At 41.0% G+C, this 23,894-nt stretch overlaps 1 protein-coding gene across 6 annotated transcripts in view; it reads right to left on the bottom strand.

Annotated features, from left to right (window-relative positions):
• Positions 1 to 2,530: 2,530 nt before the first annotated feature.
• LOC101172189 (glutamate receptor, ionotropic, kainate 2) overlaps positions 2,531 to 23,894 on the bottom strand; it is a 253,946-nt gene continuing 232,582 nt past the window's right edge. For 3 of the 6 annotated variants that reach the window (XR_002291930.3, XM_078933421.1, XM_020709979.3), the window contains one exon: positions 2,531 to 4,505. Coding sequence is in view for 5 of the 6 variants with exons in the window: in XM_078933421.1 (XP_078789547.1) it covers positions 4,341 to 4,505 (165 nt within the window). In the remaining variant the exon portion in view is untranslated. The remainder of the gene's footprint in view (positions 4,506 to 23,894) is intronic. The other 3 variants (XM_020709977.3, XM_078933422.1, XM_020709976.3) reach the window with 1 other exon arrangement.

The following is a 23,894-nucleotide window of genomic DNA, read 5'->3' as shown; positions in this document are numbered from 1 at the left end:
GGTGTGTGAATTCTTGTGAAGCACAATGATTGACAGCACAACTCATGCATTTTTAATTGGTTGGATAATTGGACCAATTCATTAGGATCAATTGCATGAACAGAAACCACAGATGTGCCATAAAACATTTACTCAGTAAAAGCTCTACAATAAATTGTCTGCATCTCCAGTCCAATGTTAATGTGTTAGCAGCATGTTATTGCAGAGCTGGCTCCAGGGAATCATGCTTTTAAGCCCTGCAGCTCTCTAACACGGATGGATTATTCTGCAAAAAGTTGGTATGAATTTCCAAACAGAAGACTAGATGACCTCCATAGCTACTTTTTACATGGAGGCCTATTTCTAATGCAGTGATCCCTCGCTATAATGCGGTTTACTTTTCAAGGTTTCGCTATTTCACGGATTTGCATCGTGCATTGTGTTCTGCATTCTGATTGGCTAAAAAGTCACTCCGCATCTTCTCTACCTGTGCATCAATAACGTTGCAGTTTATTATTGTAGCGGCCTAGGGGTTAGCCCCGCCTTCAGCCCCTAAGGCTCATGGGAAATGGGGAGTTTTTGGGGTGAAAACCTTGAGTTAGAGGGCTGGAAGCGCAAGTGACCTCCATGCTGTTTGGGCTGTTAATGTGTGCTGGAATAAATGGGCTTGTTGCTCAAAAGGAGTCATTGACTCTCTTAGTCATTACTTGTTCATGAGACTGTCCGGGATTGTGCAGTGTATGGGGCATGGACAGCTCTCCCATGAACCCTCTTCATGAAGAGATTGGCATTTGCTACCACGCTGAAGTGACGATCTGGCTGAAATGCTACAATATGTACACGTACGTAAAACAGCTTGCCAAATTTACATTATGTACTTGCAAATTCTCTTGCAATGTTGAGTTTCTCTAAAACCCATAGAACTATGTTCTTCTCCCGAACAAACACAGCTGCACCGCGGGCTTTAAAAGAAGAAAACACTGCAGAGCGGAGTCAGGATGCAGCGTCTCAGTCTGAAGAGCAGTGAAATACACCTGAGTCACTATTTGTCCGACTGTACTTTGTATTTTTTTCATAATCATTTTAAATTTTCTCCCGTTTAATCCAATTACTTGGGTCGCGGTGGGCGGTGTTAATCTCTGCAATTTGAAGCTTTCTGTTCACATTGATGATTCAAATTATTATTTGACAGTACAGTACAGAAGTTATTTGTTGAAAAAAACGTTTCTAAAGCAGTTTTATTTGTGAAACAAATGCTTGAGCCTGTAAAATGGTTTGTTCTTTCTTTTCAATGTATAATAGAGTCTGTAATTGTATAACAATTGTAAAAAAAAAAAAAAAAATGTTTCTACTTCACGGATTTTGCCTATCCCGGGTTCTTTCTGGAACTTAACCCCCGCGAAAAAGAAGGGTTTACTGTACTGCAAAAATCTCAACAATACGATGTCATCTGACTGAATTCAAACGATTGTGTTCTGTGCAGAACTGACTCCATTTTTGAAAATGTTGACAAAATTTTTTGTGAAGAAGACGAGGCTGGTAATATTCCTGGTGTCTTCAGACAAGGAAGTGCTGTGTCTATTTCCTAGAGTACTTCTTTTTGTTTAACCCTTGTGCTATCCTAGGCAATTTAACATTGGGAGTTGGGTCATCTAGACCCCACTATAAAGTGCTCTGAACCTTTTTTCTTCAATGATTTGTGATCTTCACTGGTGTCCATGGATTACATGAAATCTTTCCACCTTTATCCACCTTTGTCATGGTAGGGAGAACATGTCAATTTAAGGGTGGGGTCATCTAAGATAGCACAAGGGTTAAACAATGTAAACAAACATAATTAATAGAAATAAAGTCTATCCTCAAATTCAAAAGGGGTTAATACAAATATACACCTCGTGTGTCAGAAGATTCATAAACCCCTATTATAACAGTGAAATCTGTCCAACACATGTTCATTAAATGATTGAACTTAAGTTATTTGTTATGATTGTGGGCAGCTGAGGAAAATATAAAATTTAATGCTGTATTTTAACAAAAAAGTATAACTAGTTACTCTTCTGACTAACTAAACCCTTTCCAGGGAAAGTAACTGAATTACCAACACAGCTGATCACTAACTCAGTTACTAACTCAGTTACTGTTTAAGGGAAGATTCCCATCACTCCTTATAACATCTGCATTCCTGCTCTGCAGATTTCACGTCACAGGTTATTATATGAACTTAACTCCTGCGCTAAACGAGGAAACACTGTAATCGTTTTAAATTGGATCGACTTCACTACCTGATCAGAACCTGTACTAAACGTGTTTTTCTACTTATGCTGCAGGGTGGGTTCAGTATTACCTCTTTTGGCCCCTAACTGGTTGCTAAAACAATGCATGCCCATATAATATGGTGCTTTTTGTTAGCAGTTTCGATAACAAGTATAGAAAACTAGTATTGGTGACTAGTACTGGTAAATCAGGCCTCAAATCTTAGTCATTTGTCATTTTTTAAATTGAACATTTACGATGAACAAGTTTCGGGCAATTAAGAAGACAGACAAGTGGAAAGTTGTGAATAACTAATTTTATTATTTTGAAATTTGTGCAACAACTTCAATAATTAACTGTGAGCACCTTAATTTGTTTTCACAAAAAAATTCAAAACGGAATGAGCTCTCCCATGTCTTAAATACTTCCGTGTTAAAATCGTTCACACACAACTGCACAGCACTGAACTTTAGCAATCTATGAGCAGTTGGAAGTGCAGCATCCACAATATTACTTTCTACTCCTATGTGCAAACTACAAAATTGCTCTAACCAGAATTATTAGTATAATTGTTATTTTTATTTTGGGAATTAAAAATATATTGTTTTAACGAAGAATCCTTTATGGTGAAAATAGTTTAATTTTCCCTTTTCTCTAAAATCTCACTTCACAGATTCAGCTTTAGAGTGTGTGTGCGTGTGTGTGTGGGTGTGTGTGTGTGTGTGTGCGCGTCAGTCGTGGAATGCTTTGATTGCATGCTTGTCTTTGTAATGTTTTCCTTTTAGCTAAGTATTTTACTGTAAGTGTGTGTTGAAGTCTCTTTGTTTGTCATGGACATGTGTGTGTGTGTGTTTGTGTGGACAGGCATGTGTATGTGTGTCTGCTCCTGTTTATTGTAGGACTGGCTATTGAAACCTTACTGTTACACGCCACTCCTCACTGTTGTGTGTTGATAAAATCTCTTACAAAATGTTGTCAGTGTTTGTACAAAAACAGTTTTCATAGAAATTGTGTTTGTATGGTTAAATCATAATGAAGAAGCCAAAAAGTACAAAGTGAAGAGAAAAGTTCTAATAAAACTACACAGAGGAAGGACGGATGGCGTTTCAATAAAGACTTTCAGAAATAAACACTCATTACTATGTGCTGTGAGATTCCTTTGAACTTAAACTTTGTGAGCGGAGGCTTTTTTTAAGCTTGACTTTAGCCAGCTGGAGGATGCCTTTGGGGTTTCTAGAGTCAACATGGTGGATGTTGGTTTAGCCTTTCTGTGCTGTAGGTGATCAACGTGGCAACCAAGAAGAACAAGCATGAAGGGACATTCCTAAAATACGCCTCCCCCCTAGCAGAAACACACACCTCATTCAAAACGTCAGAAACCTTTCTATACGGTTTCTGCAGCAGGGGCCAAAGGACACGGCCCCCCACCCCCACAAAAATCGCCACTGTAACTGAAACGTGATACGTTTTCTGCTTTAAATTCATCACACAGCTTTGGACAATCACCAAATCTACTGAAGATCATAAATGTCAATAAGCACAAACAGACTTATTGCCTGATGGGTATCATTTTACCGTTTGAGGTTTCAGTCAATATCATACAGTTATTCTCATGGCTGGACAAAGGATCCCCTTTCTGTACATTTTATTCGCTGTTTAGTTTAGGAAATGTTTGTTCACAGATTTGAGCATCTGTGGACTGTCAGAGCAGAAAGCTCCATCTGGCGGATGCTGTGCAGTTACAGACCTGGCAAACAGATTACAGATTTTCAGCCTCTTGGAAAGTTCTTCATTTCCCCAAGACTGTGTATTAAGCCCCGTGGTTTGAACCTCCTGGCACCTGTTGATGGTTCTCTTCCCAAGTGTAATAACTTGCTGAAATTTCACTCAAGTTAAAGATATTTCCACAGGAAATATTGGTAAATCTATTAAACCTATGTCCTCATGAAGAATGGTGCCTTTAACATAGTTCTATGACTTTAAATCAAATCCAGCTGTCAGTCGTTTGAACCCGTTTTCTGCCGTTTACCATTTCCCCATCCCCTTGTCCCAGCTGTCTCTGCACGCTGCCTCGCTGCCAGGGAGCGACTGAGAAAGGGGCTCCGTCTTCAGGCCATAGTCTCTTTGCCTGGCAGTCTTCGGTCGTTGAAAGTGTGCATGTTGATGGCCTCCTCTGTTTTCACTAATATGGGTGGCTGAGGCTTGTGTTTGAGGCGGTGTTGGCACTTGAGGGAAACCCGCAGCTCGTCCACCACAGTCTTGCAGAACGACCTCTGCACAACGAAAAACAGGCAGGAGATTGTGTTACTTTTCACAAAATGCCTCTTTTTGTAAAGTTTGAGCAGAGCAGTGCAGCCCTCTGCTAGAGTCACCCACACTACTTCATGTAAAATTCACCACAGGACACAGTATGAAGCTGTGAGATGGGATCAAAAGGGATGAAGTCAGTCCAACAGCTGTGATGCTGCTTACGTACAATCTCTATTCACGTGCAGAATGGGGAAATGGGTCGCTGCTGCTGCTCCAGCAGAGTTTTCACAAACAGTCGAATTTCATGTCACGGTTTTCAATGTGTGAAGATTAAATGCTCTAAGAGGAGCATTGAGAAGCTGTATTGTGCTTAATTCAGTGTTTCATAAATAAAGGTTAAATAAATAAAAATATGAATATGTTGGCTTTACTACAAACCTCTTTACATATTGATGCCTTAAATAAAAAAATTAATGGATTAGATTGAAGCTTTTTCTATTGTCTTTCAGAGCAGCATGCTGCATCATGGGCCTTTAATTGCGGTTAGGTGTTTTTTCTACACTCTCTTTGCTCTTTGGTTAACTGTTCTGCTGACCCTTGTGCTATCTTAGATGACCCCACCCTTCCATTGACGTGTTCTCCCTACCATGACAAAGGTGAATAAAGGTGGAAAGATTTTATGTAATCCATGGACACCAGTGAAGATCACAAATCATTGAAGAAAAAAGGTTCAGAGCACTGTCTAGTGGGTTTAGATGACCCAACTCCCAATGTTAAAGTGCCTAGGATTGGAAAAGGGCTAACAAGATCCATATACCGTAAATTCCGGGTTATAAAGCGCACCCGATTACAAGCCGCACCCACCTATTTTAACGTGCTTGAATATTTTTGTACATACACAAGCCGCATCAGTATACAAGCCGCTGCCTCGACAAAGCGCGTCCTGACTACCAGAGTGTGCATGGCTCATTACCACACTGTGGGCAGGTAATGGCCTTGTCTCAAGCTCATGTTTCTAATTACACCCACATCTGAAACAGCATGGACCTCTATTCTGTTCACAAGTTCCTCAGTTATGGGTTTTTTTATTTGATTTTTTTTTTTTTTTTTAACTTATTGTCAATCTAGGTATCATACATAAAATTACTAACAGTAACCATATAATCAACATTACATCCCTCAGTTATGATGAGGAAATTTACATCCGCGATCCCCCATTTCCCATGAGTCTTAGGGGCTAAAGGCGGGGCCAACGCCCGGCTCGCCACACTGTTGTTCGTGTTTAAGAATGAGCAAGGAGCAGCAGTGCATGGAGGGGTGAAAAGGAACAGCTCTCCTTCCACTTGTTTCGCGGCAGCATTATGGTACTAACGGGGCTGGTTAAAAAACATCAGTAAAATAGCGCGCGCCTCAGCGCGATACGCGCCCCTCAGCGCGGCGCGTTCGTCAGAAGCTTCCTTTCACAACAAACACTTGTTGCTCCCCGGACGCCTCTGCGCTCCGCGCTCGCCAAGCGGGCTTCTTGTCTCCCCTTCCTATCCGAAAAGCTCACATGGTGGCTGTGAGCTTTTCAATGCAAAATTCCGCTCAGTCAGAAACCGTAAAAACGACCAAATGGATTTGTGTTTCCAGTCGTGTCCCGACAAAATGAAGGCTGATGTTATTCACACATATTTATGTGCAGCCAGCCGAGTCACTATGACTCAGAGGTAAATACACTTCTGAGCATGCGCTGTTCTCTCCGTCACGTAGCTGACCGGCATTTCCATTTACTGATGGGGGATTTTTTCACGCTGCTTTTAACGATTGCTTTTAACTTGAAAGCTTTATCATATTGTAGCGGCGATCACGTGCACGTTGGGTCTAATGGCACCAAAGGATTCTGGGATGCGGCCGGGCATGCGTGTTTCTTTTTGTTGAACCATGACTGAAGTGTCTAAGACCTGAAGTGACCTCCATGCTGTTTGGCTGCTCAGAGGTGTGTTAAAAAAAATGACTTGTGCTTGGTGGTGGATGGCGCATACAAAACCATTCACCAAGCCCGAATGTACGTACATGGCGGCCGCCAATTAAATCCATAAATTAGCCGCGTCACAGAATAAGCCGCAGGGCTGTGAGCACAGGAAAAAAGTAGCGGCTTGTAGTCCGGAAATTATGGTAACTGATTATTTTCTCGTTTAATTTAGTATTTCTGTCTGTCTATCTGTAACCAAAAAACGCCTCAACTCTTTTGGCAATGTCAAACATTTTACTAAAGATATGCTCTCCTCCCACATTAGTCCCATTTCATTCCCAGATTCTCTTGATCCTGATACACTTGTCTCTTTTTACAATGTTGTTCTTTTTACAATTTTTACTCGTTGATATTCTGAACCTCCTTGCTCCTCTCAAAGCTCGCCGTGTTTCCTTTATCAAATCTGCCCCATGGTTCACTCCTGAATTCCGTAAAATAAAAGCTAGAAGTCTCCAGCTAAAGTGGTTCTTCAGAGGAACTGGACTGTCTGTGCACAGGGAAATGTTTAAAACTCATCTCATAATGTATGAAGATCATACATTATGAAAAACCTCATGAAAATAGATTATTATTATTATTATTACTGTTTCAATAATGAATAATATCTTTCAGGTCCCTGATAACCTTCCCCCTCATATGTACTCCACTAATGCCTGTGATTTCTTATTGTCATACTCTTGACTATGGAAGCGATTCTGTAGCATAATTAAAAATAAAAGTCAAAACCAGAAATGCTTTTTTATTTTCAAAATGAAGCTGCATTTTTTGACTTAAAATTAAAATGAAAAAGCAATCCACCAAAATGCTTTTTCATTTCCTTCCTCAACATCACTTATTCTGTCACTTAATTAAAATGAAATAAAATGGTATTGGACATTTCATTTTTAAAAAGTTCTCTGGTAAATGTGTAGCAAAATTCATTTAGAAATGTCTAATTTGACAAATAAAATTGATTAACAGAAATGCCCTTTCATTTTCAAAATGAAGCTGCATTTTTTGATTCAAAATGAAAATGAAAAAGCAATCCACCAAAATGCTTTTTCCTTTTCTTCTTCAACACCGCTTATTCTGTCACTTTATTAAAATGAAAACGAATATAGTATTTGACATTTCATTTTCAAAAGGTTAACTGGTAAATGTGTAGCAAAATTCATTTAGAAATATCTAATTTGACAATTAAAATGGATGTAGGGCTCCTACAGTCCCTCCCGCTCTCTCCGGTCTTCTTCTTCTCTGCAGCTCTCCATTCCCCCCATCCGACTGGTCACCAAAGGGAGGAGAACACTCAACTCTTTAACTATGGAATTTTCTGCACCTGGACCTCTGTTTAATTGACTTGTTGCCTATCTTTAAATCCACAGTCAAAACCCACCTTTTTAATCTGCCTTTCTACTATGATTTTATTTTTTTGTAATGTACAGTGTCCTTGAGTGGCAAGAAAGGCGCTTTAAATAAATTGGATTATTATTATTAAATAGCGACAATGAATTATTATGACCCAAAGCAGCAGCAGCAGTCCCTGACTGCAAGGACAAGATTGTTTTTGCAGTTGGAAACATTTCTGTGCCTTTGAGCAAAAGATTTGACCCCCGCCACATACGCGAAAACTTACCAGAACTCATTGAATACCCCCCCCCAAGAAGACGTTACAAGTTAGAGTCATTGACTTTATAGGCCATTTGTAAGAGATTTAGGGACTGTATTTTCTATTCTCCAGTTTAGTCTACACTAGCTGCCGTTACATGGACAAAATTGATCGTAATAAATGACTGATAAGAACAAAAATGCGTCATGTAAACACGCCGTCCGGAGTACTCTGCCCCGATCAGATTTATTCAGATCACAATTTCCTTCCGATCGAGCCAGATGGGTCAGGCTGATTGTTGATCCAATCGTGGTGCATAAACAGTTTATTCTGATTGTGGGCACATTACTATGGCTTTTACATCATGTGTAGACAGCGTGGCGCTTCAGAGGAGGCTTTGGAGCAAACCAAGTCTCTGATCACTGCATCTGGACTCGTAGCTTCAATTTTGCGGGGGCAGGGGAGGGTGCTTTGTTACGTGTGTGTTCCGGAGGAGGCTTCGGACTGCAGTCTGTCTGTCTGCTCTGCATAAACGAGTTGCTGAACTCAGGAAAACTGTGTCTCTAAGCAGAAGAGCAGCTTTGGGACGGTGTTTGAGCTGGCGGAGGCGGCTTTTGAATGTAGAAATGCTGCTCCACATAGTCCTGAGAAACCATGTAAATAATCATGTGAAATTGTGATACCAATCGTGTCCAGACAAAATAAAGGCTGATGTTATTCCCACATATATACGTTCAGCCAAGATGCACATTGCGGCTTAGACTGCACGGATTTTAAGTGCATCCAAAGCTAAATGTTGTCGTTGGCACGTATTAGTCTAATCCTAACGCTTCTTCCAGGTCTGTGCAGCCAAGAATAAAGCACTGGCCTCACATGTTTAGAAAATTATGAGCCAACAGGCACTTACTAATAATCATAATAACAAAAGCATGTTTAAAAGATCATCTCGCTCTATGCTGCAGCTTTGTTTACAACGGAACTTAATAGTTCTTCTTTTATGACCGTTTACTGTATTTTAGATACCGTATTTTCCGGACTATAAGTCGCCCTTTTTTTCATAGTTTGGCAAGGGGTGCGACTTATACTCCGCAGCGACTTAAATTAGAAATAAATTGAAATAAATACATTGTTAACCCTCCTGTTATGTTCATTTGTGAGGAACAGAGATGATGTTCCTGGGTCAATTTGATGTATGAGGTATGTTAAGTGTTAAGAGTATGTTAAGTGACTCAGAGAATCAGCAAACTTTTTTTTACAGTAACATCTTGAAGGCTAACAACAAAATATTCTATTTTCCAATGATTTCATAGATTCAGAAATGCAATAAAAATGACAACTGTTTCTAAAAATACAGGATGAAAACAGAGTATTAGTTGGCCAATGATGCTTCATGAAAAGAATAAATAAATAAGTTTGAGAAAAAATTATTTTGAAATTATTAGATAAACAGTCTGCTATGATTGTATCATATAAGGTTGTGAAAGTTAAAATGCGACTTATAGTCCAGTGCGACTTATCTGTGTTTTTTTCTACTTTATAATGCATTTTTGGGCTGGTGCGACTTATACTCCGGTGCGACTTATAGTCTGGAAAATACGGTAGTTCTGAGAATGTCAAAATGATTAATTCAGATTGAAAGTGTGGCGTATGTAAACGTTTGTTATAATGAACCCAGTTTTTCTGGGCCCATGTGCACAGTTCAATTCTAATCCGATCTTTGGTCCGATCAGAGAAATTTTGCAGATGTAACCTGACCTAATGACAATGACCCTCTCATCCAGAGAGTTTTGACTGTCCACCCATGCTGAAAGCCTCTTGTGCTGGACAGAATTTACCACTACAACCTGGGGTTATGAACCTTCTGTCACACAAGGCATATATTTGTATAAACCTCTTTTGTAATTTAGGCTAAACTTTTTTATTTTTAAATTGATTATATTTGTAACAGTTTTTTGCTGCACTAGACGGAAAAGAAGAGGAGGGAAGAAGAGAGAGAAATGTTAGAAAAGGAGAGGGGTGGTAAGGGCACAAAAGAATGGGGAAAAAAGGGACGTTAAGAAAATAGAAGGCTGATTATTGAAGGGAGGTAGACACATAAAGCAACAAACAGCAAGTTGTTGGAAGTTTATAATCATTACTATCAGGTGTAAATGTTAGTCTAAAAGGTGCGGGGCCTTTCCACACACTCACTCAAATGTTACTGAACATATCTGTTGGCTCCAAAAATCTTCACATACAAACATGTCAACGTGTACACAATACAACTACTGTTCATACGCACATACTTATGCATACAAACCAATGTAAAGCATTTTATCCAGTCACGCAAACTATTTTTGCAAAGGTGAGCTGACACCTGTATTCGAGTGAGTGTTAATGTTCACCCGGGGTGGGTGATGGAATGTAAAAAAAGAGGGAGAGTGCCCGGTCATCCCCACACAAAGACCCTCAGCGAATCAGTAGTGGTAGCCAGAACTCCCTGACACCCGTAGGTATAGCAGATAGAGAAAATATGCCCCCCGGGCAATCACGTCTGCCACAAAGACCGGGGCCAACATAACAGCCACAGGGACCCCCAGTGCCAGAGTGCAGGGAGACACAGGCACACAGAGAGTGCAAGCAATCAGAAGAATAGCCCCTGTGCCGTGCCCAAAGTCCAGCGTGGGGCCCCCGCCCTTGGAGAGCACCTGCACCCAGAGAGCACAGCCACAGTAGAGTGGCCCACCACCACCCAGGAGTTTTGAGCATCCCCCAAACCCCATGCATGAGCTAGGGCCTCTCAAGGGCGATCCGCCCCTTGCTGGAGATGGATGCCCAAGAGTGAAGTGGAGGACCCCAAAGAGTGTTGTTAACATCACCTGACCAGGCTCACCCACTGTTGGAATTTTGGCAAGGCCCAGTGCTCAAGGGAAAGGACCAGAACCCGCACCACAGAAACGTGAACTTCCCCCAGACGTGATGTGATGTGATTTCCGGTTCATTTGTCTTGCCAGAGAACTCAAAGATCCCTCTCCCTGCGTGCAGAGAGGGCCGCTGGGTCCAGGAAGCCAGCACCCAAGGGACATAGCCGCCGTTGCCGAGGGCCAGGTTCACCCCACCAGGGATGGGGTAGGGGTAGGGGACAGATGGTCAAAGGTCCCACCTTGCTTATTTAATGTATGTGTGTTGGTGTATTGGAGTGTAAATTGTTGTGGGGTTAAGGGTGTATGTACTAAAGGGTGCAGTTAAAATTGGTGGGTAGGGCACTAAGAGGACATGTCCTGCTTGCTGGCAGTGATGTGCAAGCAGTCCACCTACCAAGGGTACTACGTGCCTATGGTGCCCATCATCCTAATAAGTGGTCGTTTGAGAAAGGGGGGTAGGTCTGGAGCTTTTATTCAATGGGTGGATTCTTAACCAAGCTTCATCATGACCAGAGAAGTAAGTTTGAAAACAAGCTGTTTCTAAACTTTAGAAATTTTGTGAGGTTTCAGCGTCTCACACAGCACCATATCATCTGTAGAGAAATGGACAGGTGGAAAGATTCAACAGAAACCCTGTCAGGAATGCTTGGAAAGCATTGATTGCAAAGGTAGTCCACAATAATAATTGCACAAGCAGTGAAGCTTCGTGCTGTGGACCCTATTCCCCTCTGTTTGGTTGCCATCTTAGACTCCCTAGAGATCTAATGTTTGGCCAAAACCAAAGCTCATCACACAAAGATTATGGGGCTGCACAGTGGCTCATTGGACTACAGGTCCTTTCTATGGAGAGTTTGCATGTTCTCCCCGTGGACGTGTGGGTTTTCTTCTGGCATTCCGGCTTCCTCCCTAGAAAGCAAAAACATGCTCTGCACATTTATTGGTTAGTCAAAGTGTCCCTAACTGTACATGTGGGAGCTGGTAAGTCTTTTAATGAAGTCTGTGGCTATGTGGGACCAAGGTTTAGTGAGCACAGGTAGAGGCCAAAGGAGCTAAGCAGGGGGTCTCCACGTTGCCTTCACTGGCATCCACAGACCAAGAAGTAACAAAGGCCCCTACATCAGAGGATGTACTGTCCCACCAAAATGAATGTACCTCCAGATAAGCAGTTCCACAATTCCCAGGTGGCACTTCAAGTGGAAGGAATGTCCCCATATTAGGACCTGAGGACAAAAACTTGGGGGGGATGAACAGATGACCACTAAGCAAGAACAGCATCATTATTCCTTACAAACTAACCCTCTATTCTAAGACCCAGCGTGAGTGAGTTCTCTAGTAAAATAGGTTGAATGACAGAACTACAAGCACCTACCTCTAGTATTGCTGAGACAAATGTTGTCCTCTGACAGGCTGAACCTGTTGAAAAACAAAGCCCACATTTTCTGCCAGAAGTAACGTCTACAAATGAGCTCCTGATTCTTAGTGTCAGTTCACACAAGGATGATACCATGCACTGAGAGGCATCTTCACTGCAAGCACTTCTTTGTTCTGCAGTGGTCTCTTTCTGCAGGAGTCAGCTGGCAGAAAAGAATGCGCAGTGGTAAATTTAATGATCATACGTTCTCTGTAATAACACATCCACAATGACATGTCTGGAAATGTCTGGCAAAAACAAAAAGGAGCTGTGGAGAAATGTCTTCTGCTTTCTGCCACACTTTGCAGGCCTCTTAATCTCAGGCAGGGCTTCCCTTTACTGAAGACAGTCTGTGAAGAGGTGTACCCGCATCACTGAAGCCCCTGATAAAGAAACTGTAGGAGCAAAGCCAAGAAAGCTCTGGAACTTTCTCTTGCCACTAGGGACAGGTCAGTCAATAACTACATCAATAACTACATGAAGCTTAGGGTCCCCCTCTAAGTGCCAGGAGAGCCAGAGAGACCTAGTTTGTGAAGCATAGAAATCTTATTTCTTAGCTTTACAAAAAAGCTGATTTTCAAGCAGGCACTGTAAGATGTCTTGGACGTGCTGCACATGGCTCTTAATGTCTGGAGAAAAATGTCAAGAAGAAGAAGTCCTTCATTGGTAGCTCAGGTTGCAGATCTACTCATCTTTCTCTTGTATTAGCACCAAAAAGAATGCGCTCCAGTGGTCCCAGGTTGGAAACAAAGGTGAAACCCCTCAATAAATCAAAAGCAGTGTTAGCAGAGGAATGGAAAAGAGTTACACACCATGATACTGTTCAGACCTCTGTCGTCAATGCAGATTCGCAATCCATCATCATATTTTCCAAAGAAGATCCTCTTCCTATCAGTTGGAGAGGGGGAGGGTCAAATTATACCAGTCTGTAGACTATATTCTACATATTGTCCAATAGCCACCCGCTTGGGACAGAACAGGGGATATCTATGTACTCTACATGAATAAGTCATTTGGAATAGACGTGACACAATCATAGCAGTGAGGGGAAAGATACTAAGCCCAATGTTTACAAAAAAAAGTCACTTAAGTCCTAAAACTAATGGGAAACCCTACTTTGGTCCAGAGAGAGAAACAAAAGAATGTACAGCAGCAGCATCTAAACAGGTTAATGAACAAAAAGGGCTCCAGGATGGCAGCTTTTCAGAGACCCAGTCAATTTTGGGTGAGTGTATACAAGAAATGAAATGCCCAAATAACAAGTGTCACTGCTTCTACAATGAAAAAGGACATTAGTTCAGTGTAATAGACAGATCTGGTACCATCCTTGCTAAAAGCTTGTGAATTGTTTATCCATTAATAGTATTGATCCGAAAAAGAGTATAAGTGGTTTGAAAGTTTTTCTGCAGCCTCCTGGAGGATGAGATTACCATCTGAACGAGAATCAACGAGTCTTAGACCCATCCCACTGCTGAGTCACCAAGAGTCAGATAGAGAGCAGTGGGGTGAGTAGCCATTGTCTTCTCAATGGTGAAATGATGACTGTTGGAGTTTTCCAGAAAGACTCTTATGTAAGGACCTGGCCGCCCGCATGCGTCTCCATCGCTTAAAAGCCAACCCAAGCCCAACTGCTTGGGATCAAGAAAACATGTGGAAGATGAAGGGCTGGAGCTGCAGAGATGGAGAATAATGACTTACTCAGTGGCACACAGCATAAACCACCATGACTTTCATTCATTCAACCTCCTGTCCTCCACTTGATCCTGGTGGCTAAATTAGTCAGGTACTCCAGATCGTCAAGCAGCTAGCACTGCTAGTTAGTGCTTGAGTTTGCAGGAGAGTCGTTGATGAAAACACCCACCATTCCACCTCATCTGTCCATCGATTGCTGGCTGCCAGGGTCTGAAACTCCACAAAGTAATTTGAGACACACCGTGCTCCTTGCTTGAGCTGAAAAAGTTGGGAGGTGGCAGCAGTTTGGTTCAAAAACGCTGAGCCACTGGGCGGAAAGTGCTCTGAAAGAGAGACAATGATCTGCTTCTCTGTCCCGTTCACCTAAACCTCAGCCTGTCAGAAAACTTGACAGGCTGTGCAAGTCACTACACTCTTCCCAGAAGGAAAGCTGAAAGGGTTCAAACCAGACTGCATCCAAGTAGGAGAGACACATGTGTGTCGTACAGATTTTAGATTTTTTTAACCCACCCAAATCCTGCGCACTGCTCAATGCGTCCGCTAGTGATGTTCACACGATAAGTGTGTGCTCTTTGTGTATCTTGACTGTTAGAAATGAGGGTTTTGAACAATCAAATTGGAGTTTGTGTGAGCATCTTACAGGCGTCCAACAGGGACCTATGTCTCACATGCACATCCATGCGTGCAGCATTTGTGAGCAGACAGTAGGGAGACAGTACTTTACAAACAACTGGCATGTGGCTTAGGGTCACCATACCACAGCATCACCCATACATCATGAGTGCGTGTAACTTACATTAAATATCAAAAATGTCCTCATGTACTTATCACACTCACGACAATCGTGCATTCCATTTTTATAACGTCCCTTGGGGTGGCCGCAAGGGAACTGCAAGAAGCACCTCTCTACAACCCTTCATGAGCCACTGAGCCGTACAGGTTGCATGTGACTAAGGCTTAAGGAAATCTATCCCCAGGTTATCTCTGGTTGCCCTGGATGATAAACTATGTTAACTAAAGATGTTATTGCGTACCCACTGCAGCAACCTCCCTAAGATACTCATTTTTATGAAGCTAAAGGTCTAATCATCCACTAAAGCTAAGATGCAGTCCTGTGTTTACCCATGAAAACTAGCCATTTTCTGCTAATACATGGGCTACAGGTTTTGACTTAAACAGTTTGAACACTGCTGATGAAAACATAAAACTTTACTAGATTGTAACATCCCAAAAAAGTATGACTACCTTGCAACAATTAATTTCTACGAGCCATTTATGCCATCATTAGAGTTCAGATTTTGGCGATCAGTCAGGGTGAAGTACGGACTATGAACTATGGATTCAAATTCAAATTAATTCAAATTAATTTTATATATAAAGCACCTTTCATGTCAAACAGACAGCTCAAATTGCTTTCCATAAAAAAACAAACAAGAATATTTTCAGGTCCACCTGTGGGCCAAATCTTTACAGCGACCGTAAAGGGATCTGTGCTTATGCAAAATAATCTAATTTTGTTCATTCTTTAAAGTCCTACTCCGATCATTTTCTGATCTTTTGTCAAAGCGTTCCCAATGGTTTTTTCATTTTGATTATGCCATTTCTTAAACAATAAATAAAAAAATAAAAACTGTTTTCTAGTACATAGCTTCTGCAGAGTAGCAGGAGTTCATTAGAAATTCGTCTCTGAGTTGTGGGCAGGAGTGGTGTAACAGTGAAAACCCTCCCCTACTTCCCATCATCTCTTTGTACACTCTCTCCTGCTAGCTTACAGCCCTGCAATACCTGACATTACTGCTGCAACAAAAATGGCGAACATCAGAGCTATCCAGCCGTAAATTTTAGATCCAGATTCCAATTCAGATGAAGAAAATAAAGACGTGGATCTATTTCTGTAAGTGAATGCATCAGAATGGAGCAGAGCAGGGAGACTTTGGTGATGTAGTAGCTTGTATTATAATAATAATAGTAATGGTTGTATTTTTCTGTGCTTTTCCAGACGCCCAAAGCGCTTTACAATGTGTAGCAATTATTTATTCCCTCCCCATTCAAACTTGGTGATGGTAAACTACTGATGCAGCCACAGTGGGGCAGTGGTTAGCGCCTCTGGCCTGTCCAGGGTGTACCCCGCCTTCCTTTGCCCAACAGTAGACAGGTAATGCTGTGGCGCCCCTGTGACCTCGAAAGGGATACTGCGGGTTAAGGAAATGGATAGATGGATCGATGGATGGATATGTCCTCTTTTGGGAGAAAAATGTTACGAGAACATGTAAAAAAACCATTTCCATCGGAGCGGGTCTTTAGAGAATTTTAACACCAACTTCATCATGGCTACAGTAAGCACTATTTATTTATCTGTCTTTACAAATTTTTTGCTCCAACACCTTTGCAGTTATGATTACAGTGTTGACCTTTTCTGCTGACACTGAAGGGAGCCACTGGGATCTGGGGTGCCGGCTGGGCTGGGATTGATGATGGCTGCTCAGGGTCACAGGATTACAGAGGTTCAAGAATGCTTGGAGGAGCTCAAGACAGCATTTAAGAAATTGTGAAGCAGAAGCCATGTCTTCTAAAAAAATTGCAGGTATTGTAGATTTAATTTATCGATTAAAAAAAAAGGTTGTTGTCAAAAGCTAAAAATTCCTCTTGTCTGTGTCTAATTTCCATCTAGAGTGAGTGAGATAGCAAGAATAGTTTTAATTTTTTAATTTTAAATGTAATTACCTTCTTCAAATATTAGCTTTGGTACACTTGTGTTGTCTGTTTAAATGGGCACCCCTGATATTTAAAAGTCAGTGCCAACAATGACTTCTTCCCGAACGCCAACGTTCATAGCTAATCATGTTAGTAGTTAAAGGACATTTTTGAATTAAATGTCTATTTTCTGAAAAATGAAATAAACAAAAGAAGCCGAGATGCTGAAGTTGATCTGAAGATGTTTTCTGTCTGTGTACATGCACATGCAAGGTGGTAGGCGTGTGTTCTGTGTTGATTTTCACAAACAGCTGGTGGTACTTTCACCCTGAAAGCCAAGTTATTGTGCAGCCTTCACAGCTGGTGCAGAGAGGAAAAAACCCCACAGAGGAATAGGAGTGACAGGAGGAACAGAGGGACAATGATGTGGAAGAGAAGCTGAGAATGTCACTTTTTTATACCTTGCTAGTTTGCACAAGAGCACAAGACACCGAAGACACACAGAACATTATTGCTGTGTTTGCCATTAGTTCACCAGATTTTTGTTAAAAACTTGGTCATATTTTTTTTACATTGTCATAGCTCTGCAGCACAGCACCTGAGTGAGGTTGAGGTCTGCTCCTCTCAGGTCCTGCTTCTGTCTAAGTTTTAGCTGGTCTCACAGTATGAAGTCACGTTTGTGCCACTAAAATGAAGGCAAAATTCACACGACCTTGTAAACTGTAATCAAAAGCAAAGTTTAAAAACATTACTTTCTAAACCATAAATGAAAACATTGAAGATTTGCTTTCAAAATCTCTTTTGTCGGTCACAAAATACATTTCTGATCTTCATAAATCTGCTGAAGATCGTGTCATTTCTGTTTTCGGATGCACTTCTTCCATTCTGGCTTTCTGTCTATATTCTCAATGCTGAGTTCAGCGTTAAAAATGTGCCACCAAACGAGCCAATCACAGACAAGAGGCTTCATGCTGACTGCTCTGGGATTGGCTCCAAGCGGAGAACACAAAGATGAATCTGAAATCTGTGAAATGACACCATATAAACCAGGTTCATGAAGGTCACCAATGCAAACATGTATTTTTTAACAAAGACATAGATTTTGAAAGCAAATTTGAAAACTTTTCAATTTTGCAACTTTAAAGGATATATTTTTCAAAACTGTACATTATGTTTGCAGTTTAGATTGTTTTTGTTTCTCATTTTAGTGACACAAATCTTGTTTTAATATCACAGCTCTCATTTTCTCACTACATCTAGGGAAATCCTCATCCTTCCTGCATCATCATCCATTCATCATCCATTCTTTCTACTGGTTGATTCTGTCATGAACTTTAAAACATGATTAACTTTAAAAAGTGATTCTACTCTTCATGTTTGAACCTTTACATGTTTTTTGGAAACATTAACAGACTTTTTGGTTGTGGGGGAAAAGGACAGCAGGTAATTTTGGATTCTTTGGTTTGGAAATCCTGCTGGTCCGGTCTATTTCTCAAATAGTTTTGGCAGATGAATGCCCCAGAAGAAAAGAGACAAACTTTTGCTACCTCGAGTCCCACACACTGATGGGAAAAGATTCAACCTAGCTCTTTCCAGGACCTGGCCACCACCCACCAAGGCTGCCTAGCTTTTTTTATTTTGAGCTATTGTGTTTCTGATATGCTCCATGAGTATTTGGTGAAGTGGCTGTTTCCATATATAAGGATGGTTCGAGTCCAGAAAGAAATTTTTTTTCTGAGTAGCTGTATTTTTTTGTGTTTTCTTCTTTTGGTCAGACAAATTAGTCTAGTACCATAAATACCATGATATGCACTATATCACCAACAGTATTCGCTCACCTGCCTTGACTAACATATAAACTGAAGTGTTATCTTATTCCTGACCTACAGACTTCAAAATGATGTCGGTTCACCTTATGTAGCTATGAAAGCTTCAGCTCCTCTGGGATGGCTGTCCATTAGGTTGAGGAGTTTCTTCATAGGAATTTTAGACCATTCTTCCAAAAGCGCATTGTTGAGGTCACACACTGATGTTGGTGGAGAAGGCCTGGCTCCCAGTCTCTGCTCTGATTCATCCCAAAGGTGTTCTACTGGGTTCAGGTCAGGACTCTGTGCAGACCAGTCAAGTTCATCCACACCAGACTCTGTCATCCATGTCTTTATGGACCTTGCTTTGTGCTCTGGTGCACAGTCTGATTGGAAGAGGAAGGGGCTGATCCAAACTGTTCCCACAAGGTTGGGAGCATGGAACTGTCAAAAATGTTTTGGTATCCTGAAGCATTTGGAGTTCCTTTCACTGGAACTAAAGGGTCAAGCCCAAGTCCTGAAAAACAACCCCACACCATAATTCCTCCTCCACCAAATTTCACACTCGGCACATGGAAGTCCAAAATGTACCGTTCTCCTGGCAACCTCCAAACCCAGACTTGTCTATCAGATTTCCAGATGATATATCACTCCAGAGAAGGCGTCTCCACTGCTCTAGAGTCCAGTGGCGGCGAGCTTTCCACCACTGCATCCGACGCTTTGCATTGCACTTGGTGATGTGTGGCTTGGATGCAGCTGCTCAGCCATTAAAACTAATTCCATGAAGCTCTCTGTGTGCTGTAGTTGAGCTAATCTTAAGGTCTTGTGAAATTTGGAGCTCTGTAGCAATTGACTGTAGAAAGTCAGTGACCTCTTTGCACTTAAGCATCCGCTGACCCCTCTCCATCATTTTACGTAGTCTACCACTTGGTGAATGAGTTGCTGTTGTTCCCAAAGTCTTCCATTTTGTTTTGAAAGAGCTGACAGTTGGCTGTGGAACATTTAGGAGTGAGGAAATTACACCACTGGATTTGCTGCACAGATGACATCCTATGACATTTCCACGCAGGAATTCACTGCGCTCCTGAGAGCGCTCCATTGTTTCACATATGTTTGTGAAAACAGTCTGCATGTCTGAGTGCTGGATTATATAAACCTGTGGTCAGACCAAGTGACTAGGACACCTGATTCTGATCATTTGAATGGGTGAGCCAATCCTTTAGGTAATTTAGTGTATTTATGCCACTGGCCTACAGTCATGCTCCAATGACCACAACCAAAATACTACTTATCCCTTGTGCTATCCTAGGCACTTTAACATTGGGAGTTGGGTCATCTAAACCCACTAGACAGTGCTCTGAACCTTTTTTTCTCCAATGATTTGTGATCTTCACTGGTATCCATGGATTACATGAAATCTTTCCACCTTTATCCACCTTTGTCATGGTAGGGAGAACACGTCAATGCTAGGTTGCGGTCATCTAAGATAGCACAAGGGTTAAAAGACATCTCTACCCTTTATTTTGTCTGACAAAAGAGGAAAAACCCCTTCCAATGTACATGGAAGATGACAGAAACTTGATTTATCATCTCTGAGAAATCAATTTGGGATCCTATTAATCCAGATAAAACAGCTGTAATGTCTCTGGATTCCCTAAGAAAAACTGTCCTGTAACAAGGACCTCCTCTGGTCCTGCTACAGTTTGTTTAAAAATGACTTAAGTGATCTGGAAAACTCAAAATGAAAAGACTCCAACTCCAACATTATCATTGGCATATGGCCCCCACATAGGAAATACAAAAAAGAAAAAAGTCACATACAACTTCACCTTAAATAATGATTGTTGTTAGTCAGAGTGCTGACAAAAATGTAATGCAGAACCTTCCAGAAGTAAGAGAACTTCCCATTTCACAGAGGGAGTTACATTACATCCTTAGGGAGGATGTAATGCGAATATACAGAGATGATGAATAAAACAATAAATACTTTTTAAAGTAGTTGAAGCTCTAAAAAGTTTCCAAATTCAATATTTAAACACATTTTAATCATTCATTTTGTAAAGCAAATTGTGGTTATAATTTGAATATCTTTGTCGGTGTAACGCCCTTAGTCACTTAAATATGAGAACTGTCTAGAGTGAACTGAGTTTTAACGATTTTGTTTATTTCTTGGTTTGCAGTTTCTTGCATTGATTATGTGGCAGTTTAAGACAAGATGTGAATTTGGTGCTTCTCTGTCTTTTAGCAAAACCTCAGTCCACTTTGCTTTGCCTTTGTTCAGTGTTTGGGGGGACGAAGGCTTAAAGTTAGGTCTAAAGTGCAGTCACCTATTGCTGACTTGGACCCCCCACAGAATCTGGAACTTTAACACAGAAGAAGAAACAAAGTGGACACATTTGAAATCTAAAAAAAAAAAACATCTCGAGTTTTAGTCAAAAAACATTTAGACTAAAACATCTGAGCAACTTCAGATTTACTAATTTGTTATTGTGTATAAACAATTTGTGCCTGCAAAAAAGGATTTGAACATGTGGAAAAAAGGTTTACAGACCAAAAGTTTTGCACTCATGTAAAAATGTTGATTTCTTCAAAAAAAAAGTCACAATAAGTTTGACATTCTGCTGCAGTGACAAAAAACTCAGTTTATATTGATTATAATGCTGTACAATAACCATCATTGATATTACTTACATATATACGTTATTTTACTGTGAACCAAACAGATGAACTTTTTTGTATTTCTTGGGGAGTTAACTACATTATGTTTATATGTTATTCTATTACTTCATTTTGCTCAGTGCTACTCATATTGTCATGAATTGGATTTTTTTTCCAGTATATTTAGGAAAGTTTCTGTGCAGGCACAATAGGTCTGTTTCTGAACATGGGGGTACAAACAGTTTTATACCACCCTGTGATGCTTGAGGAATAAATATTAACCGAATCTTTATAACTACGATAAAAGACAAAGGGTCCAGGTTCTGATATAATCTTCAAGACGGTGTCACACAGCTTTTTGCACTCAGTCCATGTATGAAATTATGGTCTTTCGTGATCCTCGCGTGATATACGTAATTCACAAGTGTTTCTTTCGTTCGTCATTTGTCGATGTGCATAGATGTCCGTCTTTCTTTCGTCCGTCTTTCCGTGAATTCGGTTTTCAGCTATTCGAAATTTTTGCTTGGTTCAGAATTACACAGTTTATGCATATTTAACGTAGTTTACATGCAATTATTATGGAAATCTAACGCAATTGTGCGTGATTTTTGTGAGACCCACACACAAATTTGTGGCTGTCCACGACCGTTCCACGTGTGTGTAATGGACTTTTCTTGCATATACCACTGATGTATAACTTTTAGATCGTGTGTACAGCGCTCATATCACAAGCACAATAATGACACACGGTTCACGTTTTACGTTGATTTACAGGTTCTTTGCATGGTTTATTTCTTAATTTTTCCGTGGTTTTAACATCTTCATCCGTGATGCATCTGTGAAACTTTCAGGCACGGACCACAACTTTTCTCAATTCTTCCGTGTATATCCACATATGACCAATTTTCATCCGTGCAAAATGAGCAAAATGTACGTAGTGGCTGTGTGACACGGCCTTTTCCCTCAGAGCTCAGCCTGACTTGGGTTGTGAAGGACCCTTACACACAGAGCTGTACGATGAATACTAATTAGGAATTAGGAATACTACGATGAACCGACCACAGGGTGGATGGTGGGGTTGAAGTGCCAGGCTCTGCATTTTGTCTCATGAATAAAACAATTGGGTGGTGGTCCGATTGCTAATCATCAGACCAGGTGGTCTGATGATCAGCAATGTCGGCTTAGGCGAAAAGATTCAGGTTTGAATCCCAGCATGTTCTTTCCAAGCATGTCTAGGCCCTCTGGTCTATTCCCAAAATCCAAAAACATCCTTCGCAGGTTGGCTGGTAATTAAAATTAGGCTCCATAGGTGGGCAGGGTGTTACGGTTTCTGTTTCTTTGCCCTTGTGGTTTGTTTCCTTTTGTTCTGTGATGTTTTGAGTTTCACTTCCTGTTTTATTTTGTAGTATTTCCTGTTCCGTTGTTGTTTCGAGTTTGACCTTGCCCCATCAGTCCTGAGTGTTTCCACCTGTGTCTTGTTGCCTTGTATGTATTTAAGTCCTGTCTTTCCCTTCCTCCTGTGCTGGTCCATATTGTATTGTTCCCCAGTTTCGAGTGTAATGTATTTCGAGTTTCCTAGCCTGCCGTATGCAGTGGTTTTTGTTTTTGTAGTTTTGTTATTATTAAAGCCCCGTTCCCCTGCAACCTCCTGCCTCTCCTCCTCTCTGCACCTGGGTACTCCCTCCCTTTCCCCACTGTGACACAGGGTGACCCTTCCTTTGCGCAACAGCTGCTGGGATACACGCCACCAACGTCCATGACCCTTTACAGGACTAAGTGGGAATAAAAGATGCCTAGTTTAAGATTTAATGTGCTAAATCTAACTAAGATCTCTTTCTCATTTTAAAGCTTTCACAAAGCTTTCTCTTCCAGAAGGACGTGTCACACAGCCTATACGTGCATTTAGCACAAATTGCACGGATGAAAATTGTTCCTATGTGAATATAAATGGAAAAAGTGAGAAAAGTAGTTTTCTTTATATAAAATTTTCACAGATGATTTACGAATGACCCACGTTAAAACCATGGTATAAGTACGGATAAACCACTCAAAGAAGATGTAAACCAACGTAGAACACGAACCGTACGTGACTATTGTGCTGTTTATGTGTAGTTCGTTAGTGATTTGTGCGTCTATTACATAGTTTTAACGTGATGTGTGCGCCCTATACACGATAGAAAAGTTATACATCAGTGGTACAAGTGTAAAAAGTCCATTAGACATATATGGAACGGTCGTGGAAAGACACAAAAATCCTGAACAATTGCACAAGGTTAAGGCAATAATTGCATATAAACTACGTAAAAATACGCATAAACGGCCAACCAACGACAAATTTTGAACAAGCTCCAAGCCAAATTCACGTAAAAACCTATCAGCAGAAGCCTTTGATCGACATCTGCGGACATTGACGAATGACTAACGCAAGAAAAGCTCATGAATTACATAGATCATGTATGTATCACGAAATGCCAAAATTTAAAACATGGCCATTGCACAAAATGTACGTAGTGGCTGTGTGACATGGTCATAATTCCCAGTATTTCGCACACATCACAAAATAAACTGTAACTAACTCTGGACGGCAACCGGTTTGACTATGTCTTTTCAGTTTTCAACAGTCTCAATGGTGTGTTCCAAGGGATGACCT

This window comes from Oryzias latipes, chromosome 16 (assembly GCF_053564925.1).
Source record: "Oryzias latipes strain Hd-rR chromosome 16, Olatipes_Hd-rR_3.1".
In the NCBI taxonomy this organism is placed as follows: domain Eukaryota; kingdom Metazoa; phylum Chordata; class Actinopteri; order Beloniformes; family Adrianichthyidae; genus Oryzias; species Oryzias latipes.
The sequence above is the reverse complement of the archived record's forward strand: the minus strand, read 5'-3'. Positions and strand labels throughout refer to the sequence as shown.